At 39.1% G+C, this 10000-nt stretch overlaps 1 protein-coding gene across 1 annotated transcript; it reads left to right on the top strand.

Moving 5' to 3' along the window:
• Positions 1–971: 971 nt before the first annotated feature.
• Positions 972–7409, top strand: LOC137976463 (BTB/POZ domain-containing adapter for CUL3-mediated RhoA degradation protein 2-like). The gene is made up of 4 exons (XM_068823825.1): positions 972–1275; positions 3526–3782; positions 3981–4033; positions 6357–7409. Exons 1-4 carry the CDS (start codon positions 1101–1103, stop codon positions 6733–6735), a joined length of 864 nt encoding a protein of 287 aa, XP_068679926.1. The 5' UTR covers positions 972–1100; the 3' UTR covers positions 6736–7409.
• Positions 7410–10000: the final 2591 nt, after the last annotated feature.

The raw sequence follows: 10000 nt of genomic DNA, 5'->3' as shown, positions 1-10000 counted from the left end.
CGCTGTTTGGCTATCCAGCAAGAAATTCTACCGATATCCCACAAAGACTTAGCATCATGCTTTCGTGAAACGGCAAATGTCGGCTTGCCGTTTGACTTTTGACGTAAAATGGAGTGAAGCTAGACTTTAGGTCTAGTAACTCGGAATGGGGGGACTCAGTTAATCTCAAGTATTTAATTGGCAAAAAATTAAAAATTGTTTGAAGAAAAAAAGATGATATATAAAATGAAAATCCTCACACGTCAAATTTTGCGAGTTTCGATGAAGATGTTCTGTGGAGGGTCAACGTGAGTTCATGAAGAAAATAGCGGTAAGGAATCAGGTCTGAACGATCTATAACCAGGAAACCTAATTTTTCCTTGTTTGACTTACCGGAAAATGGTTTTGGGGTTCTTGTTTTCCACAAACAACTTGTTACGTAAAAGAAAAACGAGAAGATAATTCCGCGTATACGGCAAACATTGATCTAATTCGAAAGTCGTGGGTTCAATTCCCACCCTGGTCAGAGTTTTTCTCTGTCCTTGTATGGTTCCAATTCCATTAGCAGGGCTAAGGAAACAGCACTTCACATTACCCTACAATAGTTAATTCTGTTGAAACGCGGAAATGCTTACTTTCACGAAGATACGGCAACCGCCAAAAATGGCGAGGAAATCATGGTCACAAGGTCATTCTTGCCGTTCGCGTCTGACGTAACGTAAAGCTAAATCTTCCTGTTATGAAGAACGTCGAAAAGCCTCCTGGGGTTTCGGGCCCTGCTGGGGCATTCCATAATAAGTTATTATTTCCAATAAAATTATTAGCAACATTATACAGTCAAAATACTGCTAGTGTGATACCTTCATTACTGAACGAATACCAGAATGCAGAAAAGAGTGCAAAATGATTCTCCCTAAAGTTATCGATCGAACGCACCTTTACACAGGTTTGATCCAGGGTACATTATAGTGTAGCGTACATGTAGATTGCTTTGAGGATGTAAGAGTTATTTTGGGAGTAAACCTTTGAGTGGTATATAAACGAAGACAACCAAGTATTTTCCCAAAAAATAGTCATACCTTCGAGCGTACTTTGTAAGAAGAAAGCTAAAAGTAAAATATATGATGTCTGGAGACACCACGCATCCAACAACTGTAAGAGGATCACCGACAAAGTACGTGAAACTAAATGTTGGGGGTTCATTGCACTACACCACTATTGGTACTCTTTCCAAACAAGACAGTATGTTGAGAGCTATGTTTAGCGGCAGAATGGAAGTTCTGACGGACACTGAAGGTGCATTTTATATTATTTTTCGTTAATCAATTACATAGGTCCGTCTTTTTAAAGGTTTTCCTAATGAGATGTACTGATGATCCGAAATTGATCGAGAGCAATACATTTATTCTCTCGTAATTTAAAACATGTGAAGTCTCATGCCGGTATTTGCACATGTTTTGGTTATTTACTAGCCGAGGGGACAGTTCCTAAACTTGGAACTTTGTCCAGTGTTCCAAGAAATGGTTTCTCTGTTATAAGAAAATCAGTTCAAGTTAAGGAAAAAGTCATGCATGTAACAGGAACTTCCTTACTAGGGTCTGTCTTCTTCAACTTCCCTTCAGGTTTTACGGGAAAAAAAGTGAGAGAGGGGGGAGGGGAGGGGGGAGGGGAGGAGGGGGGGCAGAGAAACAGAGAGATAGACTTTGATGTTGTCTGGTTGCATGTGTCCCAAAATCACAAAAATGGGAAATAACATTAAACAGCAGGGTCTCACTGGGAAGAAGACAGACCCTTGGAACAAACAAACAAAGTTAAAGTCGCTGTTCTTACATGTACACCATTTATGCTAATCTTTGTTACATGACTGTTATCAGGACATGGATGAAGGGGTTTGGTTCCAAAAGAAACTGTGGGGCTGCTTTGGTGGGGAATTGTAACACAGATGTGGGTTTATTATCTGGGTTGACATTGTCAGAACAAAGTGTGAGCTTTTGAATTTCTTTACAGTGGTCAATTTGCCATATTAAAGGGGATTTGTCATGTTATTTTAGAGTGTTTAGAGGAAATCTTTAGTTTATCAGTGGAATTCCTTTACTGATAAAGTTATCCTTATGGTGCATCACAAACAAGATGATTTTAAGCAAAAATGGCCTTTATCCAGGTGATTTGCCATAACCTTGAAAAACCTTCCAACTTTCTTGAAGATTCCCCAAATCCAATCTGTTTCAATCTTGTCCATTTGTGGCTATCCACACTTCTCTTTCCTTTTGTTGTTACAGTCTTTTCTTCCCACATTGAAATTTGTTTCATTTCTCATCTGAAGTTAGCTAGGTCGTGAATTGCTTATTCCAACAAATGAAAAAAAATTGGGCGGTCACCGACTTTGTTTCAGAGAAAAAGGCAAGGGAAAAATGCCCTAATTTCGATAGTTGGGTCTTTTTAACGAGATGTGCACAGAAATATAGGAGTGGGTTTTTTAGATAACTGTGTACCTCTAGGGATGTCGTAAACAGTAGAGTTAATCCTCAACGAGCATTTTCACAATTAGCGCTATCCGTTGTAACCAATTCCGGGATTCAGGACACAAAGAAAGAAAAACTAAAAAAAAGATCACTTCTTACACTGTGATTTTTTTCATTTCATCATATTTTGTAGATTGTAAGAAGAGTAAATGATTCGTGGCCACCCAACAAACTTTCACATTTGACATCTACGTGTAAGTACATCAACACAAACAACCCATTCAACGGTGTTCAACCTACAACCGTGCAAACTTTGCAAAGAGGTGTGACTGTCCATCAAATCCTCTCACCCTGATTGGGGTATAAGTTTTAAAAAACTTTGTCAGGTGGCCATGGTAAGGCGCATCGCACTGTAAAAAATGGTGGTCACCGATTATCTAAACCAGTAAAATCGATTTCACAATGATGTTGCGAAGCTCATGGAAAATTTCGTTTGTCACGATTTTGCGTGACCAACCCCCTTAAATTTACACAACATCGTTGACTACATGTAAAACTAACCTTCTTCGAGTTTTCAAAACTTTCAGCCACTACTTGATTAGCAACCTTTTCCAGCCTCCCAGTCCTTTCTCTTAAACATTTCGTGTTGAATTGGAAATAAATGTGCCATTCTTAAACCGGCCTGGAAATTTTTCCCCGGCATTTTTGTCGCCAGAAGATCCTAACTAATGCTTGAAGAAATGCGTGACATATTACGGTTGCATTTACCTGCGCAGTAAAAGTTGTGCACAAACAGTTAGTGTGAATGTCCTTAAGTGGTTATTGCAATGTTTCGTCCTACTTTTTGGGCATTTTGGGTGTCATGAAATTACATAATTTTGTGTGACATAGCCCCTTTAACTTAGTTGATAAACCCATTTCATGAAATTGCATAATTTTGTGTGACATAGCCCCTTTAACTTAGTTGATAAACCCATTTCTGTGTTATCATGACTAGGGAATTTATAAGATTTTGCTTGCAGGTATTCTAACTTCATTTTTTTCAAGGGAATCTGCTTTATACCTTTCCTTTCTCTATATTTAGGATGGATTCTTATCGACCGATGTGGGAAACATTTCCCTCTCATTTTGAATTTTCTTCGGGATGGTACAGTGCCCTTACCTCAAAATGAAGTGGAGTTGAAAGAGGTCTTGATAGAGGCCAAGTATTATTGTATTGAGCAGCTAGTAGAGCTTTGTGAGAAAGCACTGCAGAAGAAGAAAGAAGAGCACGATCCCATCTGTCGAGTGCCACTAATAACATCTGCGAAAGAGGAGAGGCAACTCGTAACTGGTAAAAAGGTACGTTTAACAACTCTATGTCATCCACTCCTTCTTTAAGATTTGTTTTACTTGAACTGTGAAAGGAAGATTGTCAATGAGCAAGATGTCATGTTGGTGTACGAGAATGTGAACTATGAAGGTTTCCTTTCAAACACTGCTGCAAATAATAATAATAATAATAATAATTTTATAATATATATTTTTCCTCTTCAACAGCCTGTGGTTAAACTCTCATACAACAGATCAAACAACAAATATTCCTACACTGGGTGAGTATATCAAGTAATTACAAACTAGTTTTATGATTACAGAAGATTCCATCTTTCATTCAATTTGCCAAAGGAGACCACAACCTAAAAAGGCATAAGGACCCTTGAGTGCGAATTTTGTGGAGATTGTCATCAGATCTGGTCCCATTTGGGTCTTCTTGCACTTGACAAACAACTCTCACAAAAAGGCATTATCCAACGATGGTTGGTACTACATGTAAATAATTGTCATTCCTTAGGTTTCCGGAAATTGCCTGGCCATTGGCACTCTGTCTCCTAACTGTTTGTCATCTGTTGGCTGAACATTGGAAGTTTATACGTCAACTGTTGGTTAACTGTATGTGGCATCTGTTGGCTTAACATTGGCAGTTTATAGGTCAACTGTTGGCCAACTGTGTGTGGTAAAATTATCACCCAACTGTCAGTTGATTGAATGACAGTTGGTTGTCTGAACATTGGTACCCTTTTGATAAGTTAATGGTTATGCATGGTAATCTGTTATGTCACCAGACACCTGAACCTACAATCCTGGTCAAAACTGTTGGGACAATTCCTGATTTGTGATGTTGATTTTTCACGGTCTCCTCAAAATCAAGATCCGTTCATCGATCGCTCGCATGTTTCAACATTGTCTGGGAGGAAGGGGGCACGAAAAAGGCAGAGAAAGGAGAACATACGTTGCTCATATAATGATGAAAGCATGTACAGTAAATTCTCTACTTTTTGCCTAAAATTTGATGTGTCCCAACGTCTTTTGACCTGGCTTGTAGTTTAATGACCTAGGTCAAACAAGCTACTACAGCTCTGTATTCAATGATAGAGCTTCTGAACTACGCAATCTTAAGATCGAAGATTATTTTGACTTTTGTTTGCGTACTTGGATTTTTCCTGAGTATCCATGAGTCACCATTGAAAAAACATGTATCTCCTAAATATCTTACCTGTCTGCCACTGTCAAGTGCACAAGAAAGTGAAGGGGGCTGGTATCATGGTCTGGCCTCATTCTCTTCAGCAAATTGTAGATGTCAAGGGTGACTCTGTTCTGGAATATTAACATCAGCATGCAGTGTGCCTTTCAGTTTCTCAATTTGTGACAAATTTGGATGTTTTATGACTAGCATACTGTAGTTCTTACAGGGGGTTGAAGAAACTATATCACACTGGTTTGTTTGTAACAAGAGGCTACGGGTAGCCTACACTTCGTTTCAAAGGATTTTTAGCCAATCTCCTTTAAAGTTCATAGTATTTCAGTGTTTTTGTTACAACATCTTGGTCAATATCCAGTTCAATTCCATAGTCTGAAGTTCAAAGTCTACATTTCCGTCAATGATAAGGTTAAGTGTAATCGTAGAATAGTTGTTCATCTTTAAAACTGTTAACGGCATTGATTCCAATCAAAACCAGTAAACAGATGCTTTACAAGTTTCTATGATGATATTTAAAAATATTTTAATTAGTACTTTTTCTTAACAATAACCATACAGGAAGTCGTATGATAACGGGATACAAGTGCGTGCAACGAAAACACAAAAACTCATTTCTGGTCACCCACACATTTCCTTAATATATATTTTCCCTTAAAGTGCCTATCACATCAACACACTTTTCCACTTTATTTATTCTCTGAAATCGTCCAAAATACTTTGTGTTGTTTTTGGAACTTTTTGATTGAAAATTCATTTTTTTGGTCGCTTTGAAAGACGGGAATTACTTTGGTCATACTTTGATCAGTAACCAAGCAATGAAGGGGTTTTGGTTGGACACTGGGTTGACATCACAAATTAATTTTCATTGCAGTTTTCAAAGAAATTTCTTAGTGCAAAGCAGTTTGTGACGTCAAAGTCAAAGTATGATCACTTTTTCCAGCTATCAAAGCCATTTCAATCAAAGGATTCTAACAACAACAACAACAATGTACTTGGGACGATTCTGGAGAATAGATAAAGTGGAAAAGTGTGTTGAGGTGATTGGCACTGGAAGTCTGTCACATGCATGCAGGTCTTCTGTAGTTTAGTGGTCATCACAAATGCCTCTTACATGTAATGTGGAGATACATTGTACCAAGTTCGAATCCTACACGTACCTGGGCTGCCTTAATTTTCTGACAAGTCTCCCTACCTGGCAGAAATCTTGCATATGCACAGGAAAATTGCGACCCCCACTAAAAAAAAGGGAAGAAAGAAGAGCCAGAGCCGAATTATTCCAAAAATATTGTGATTTGTCACGTCTGAATATAGTGTAAACATTCAAACCGAACTTAACTTCTTTATAGTACTGTTATAAAAATAAACTTATACTAAAACTCTTGACTTGGTTTCCACAGCCAGTCAGATGACAACCTGTTGAAGAATATTGAGCTGTTTGACAAGTTGTCTCTTCGCTTCAACGGTCGTATTCTTTTCATTAAAGACTTGATTGGTAACAATGAAATTTGCTGTTGGACATTTTATGGAAATGGCAAGAAACTGGCCGAGGTTTGCTGCACGTCGATTGTTTATGCCACAGAGAAGCCACAAACAAAAGTGGAATTTCCAGATTCAAGAATTTATGAGGAGTCACTAAATGTTCTTTTGTATGAACACAGAGGAACGGGAAACCTTCCTGATGCTGAGCTTCTAAGTGCAACTCGGAGAGCAGTTGGACCCAGAGTGATTCCTGAAAGTGATGAAGATTCTTCAAGAAAGCAAGACAAGAACCGATGATGTGCCTTTTTTTGTATACAAGAGTTAAAATATGATGGTTGCAGAAGAAGCTTTCTTTGAGTTGTGTGGTTTTTTGAGAACATCACGTTGGACATTCATACTAGTCTTGTTGAAAAAAAAAATGATGAATTTATGCCACTCAGAATTACTTTGAAATGAGAGATTAAAAAAAGTATTATTTGTAGGCTTTTTGGGAAGTCATTTATACACTCCTAATAAGCATGAAAGATATACGAGTCAGAAGATCTATATATTTACATTAGGGACAGAAGTGTTCCATGAAGTTTGCTACTTTTCTAATGACTGGGACTGGTTTACAATATTGCTTTTTATCATCAAGACTTTGTATCCCATCTATCCTTGCATTCTTTTGTACATTCAACAGTCCATTCACCTTTTTCGTCAGTGGTGATTCCAGATCTTTCTTTTGCCATTAGGATAAGTTTTGGAGGCATGGGGGCTCGCTCGATAAAGAAGTGAATAGTGCTATTCACTGGCTGGATAAGGCTCTAACCTGTAGAAAAAGATTTCAAACTACTTCCAATACTTATGTTGATCAAAGATTTAGAACCCTTTTTTCTGTTTAATGTCGAGTGCTGGCTTAATCTACAAATGCCAGCTTGCAATCATCTCTGCTGAGCCTTTTCAAAACTAATAAAAAGTCAAAAGTTTCATTTGAGTATACATTTTTTTGAGGATGTAATATTAAACACTTAATGACTGGTCCCGAGGGAAACAGTTCATTTTGTTTTTCGAGGGAAACAAAATGAACTGTTTCCCGAGGGACCAGTCATTAAGTAATTTGTTATATAGCAAAACAAATGGGTCAAACATTTTGAAAGAAGCGCCCAGATTCCAGCGACAACATCAGGCCACCTTCAACTGCACGCTCTGATCACGTGCAACAGCGGTCAACATTTGGCGGGTAACAGTGAACTGTTCCCCGTTTGACGTAATAGTTTTCGCAATGTTGCCCGCTCATGGCATTTGGCGGTAAACAGTTTCATTGTTAAATGCCATGTGACCATGAACTAGCCAATGAATGAGCGCGCTGTAGCGGGAAAAACTCCAGCTATATAACAATGATATCTGAACAATCTTTTTATGGTGATGTCAAAACTTGTGCTGTTTGAAAATTTATGATGTAGTTAGTCTTGTCATGTCAGCATGCCATCCTCTCCAAACCTTCATTTGTGACCATTCATGTAAATAAAACTAAATTAACCACTGCAAGAGAGAGGTGATTTTTTGAGTGTTGCACTTTGTCAGAGCTCTGACGGCTAAAGCTCGAAACGTCATCTCACAAATCTTTCTTACGGCGGTTAATTTAAAGGGAAACTGTCACGAGAAGCGCATGCGCTAGCGTCTTGTGAAAACTTGAAAAGTGTTAGGTTAACTTTTTTCAAGTTGAATCGACAAAAATTCAAAATGGTGTCCACTGGGGAGGGCCATGGTGGACAAAGGAGAAACTCCGACGAATATACGTGACTCACGCGTGAATCCATGATGGCGGCTGGAATTTTCCGTGGGCTCGAGAGCAAACAAACTCGAGCATGCGCAGCTCATGACAGTGCCCCTTTAAGGTGTCTATCACCTTTTTGCTCAACAAAAAAAAAGCACTGTATTTTTTATATCCATGTTTAAATATGGTCTCTTTTAGGGGTAAAAAAAAAGCCCTAGGCCACGCCCAGATTGGTCTCTTTTGGGGGTTTAATTTAAATTTCCGACGAGCATCCCTCCCCTTTTTAAAAGGGAATCCCCCCTCCCCGGGGGGGCGTTAGCCCTTCGTCAGAGCGAATCAAGGAATTGTGGGCTACGTGTAGTTTTTGTAGTGGAGTAAGAGCTACGCTATTGGTTGTAACATGGCAACGTGAAAAACAGCAATACATTAGTTAAATGAAAAGCGTTCGTTAATAAAAAGTACTACCTAATTAGCAAGGCCTAATCGGAATAACAATGGTTCTTTTGTCCTCCGCCATTTTAGTCGTGTATATGAAAGTCATATGAAAGTCTACCTAAAAAGTGAGTTTTCAATAAAAAGTAGCCTGCGCAGCTGGGGGTATTGTTGGCGAGAGGCAAATTAACCAGCGACGAAGCCGCGCGGAGAATGGGGAAGGGCGCCCCTCCGCATTTCCTGCTCGACTTCGTCCTCTCGCGCCAACAATACCAACAGCTACGCAGGCTAAATAAAAGAGTTCAAAAAAAAATTTTTTTTTTGGGACAATTTCGAAGAATAAATTAAATGGAAAATTTTGTTGGGGTGATAGAGCGGTTTTCAATTGAGTGTCGAAAGTAATTAGCGAATTGCTTTGGTTTTGCTTTACTTCACTCAGTGATTGGTTCAAAGTTCTCGCGCCACTTTTTCAACCAATCAGAAGAGAAACCAAAACCAATCGTGGCTCGTGCGTGCACATTTTCCCGCGCTTTGTGTCGGCTACGTGTAATTACTTCGAGTTTCGATTGGTTTACTGGATTGTCTCCGTCCTTTTTGATTGGTCAAAGTAATTACCTTGGTTTTGGTTTTAGACATTCGAATGAAACTCGCTCAAGGCACTTAACATCAACTCAAGCCGACTAGAGAAAGAATTGTAAACCGCCATAAGACTGTGAAATGTTTTATCCTGAAAATGGGCCTGAAACCCAGGTCCATTTTCAGGGCGGGGTAAGAAGGAGTTTCGGAACAGGACTATGATATGTGCTCCTAGACCATAAAGGCGCTTTTTACACTGCGAAATGTTTCGTGCAACTTGTCTCGCCACAATGTTGCCAAAACATAGCGAGGCAAGTCACATGCACGAAACATTAGACAGTGTCAGCACCTTAAAACCAAATGTTTCAAGTTGTATTTCACGCACCAAAGCTTCTTTAGAAACTAAGTCATCATTTATGTGAATGCCTTTTTGGTCTGTGACATTACATGGGGTCAGTTGGTTGAGCATTGGACTACTGTGAGGGAGGTCCTGGGTAAACTCTGACCAAACCAACACCGCAGGTCTAGAAACAAATGACAACTGAATGCTTTCCAACGTAGCAACGTGCAGTTGGAAAGCGTCGTCATTCCGGTTCGTAGCATTCTTCATCACGTTCGTGAAACTCTTTTGCTTTATCGCCTTGACTCATAGATGGTTTTACAGGTTACGTCATCCCTTAAATAAAAGATCTTTCCGTTAGCTCTTTTGTTCGTCCACAAGCGACTGCACATTGCAGCATTGTTATCTGTGTTTCTAGAGATTGGTTGCAAACCACCTATAGCGCTGCGTAATAA

Source organism: Montipora foliosa, chromosome 11, assembly GCF_036669935.1.
Source record: "Montipora foliosa isolate CH-2021 chromosome 11, ASM3666993v2, whole genome shotgun sequence".
In the NCBI taxonomy this organism is placed as follows: Eukaryota; Metazoa; Cnidaria; class Anthozoa; order Scleractinia; family Acroporidae; genus Montipora; species Montipora foliosa.
The sequence above is the reverse complement of the archived record's forward strand: the minus strand, read 5'-3'. Positions and strand labels throughout refer to the sequence as shown.

What these genes read in the sequence shown, in the direction of transcription:
- LOC137976463 (XM_068823825.1), top strand. Translation starts at nt 1,101, where the DNA reads ATGATGTCTGGAGACACCACGCATCCAACAACTGTAAGAGGATCACCG. An exon ending in AGTTCTGACGGACACTGAAG is followed by an intron (nt 1,276 to 3,525) that starts GTGCATTTTATA and finishes CTCTATATTTAG; the next exon opens with GATGGATTCTTATCGACCGA. An exon ending in AACTCGTAACTGGTAAAAAG is followed by an intron (nt 3,783 to 3,980) that starts GTACGTTTAACA and finishes CCTCTTCAACAG; the next exon opens with CCTGTGGTTAAACTCTCATA.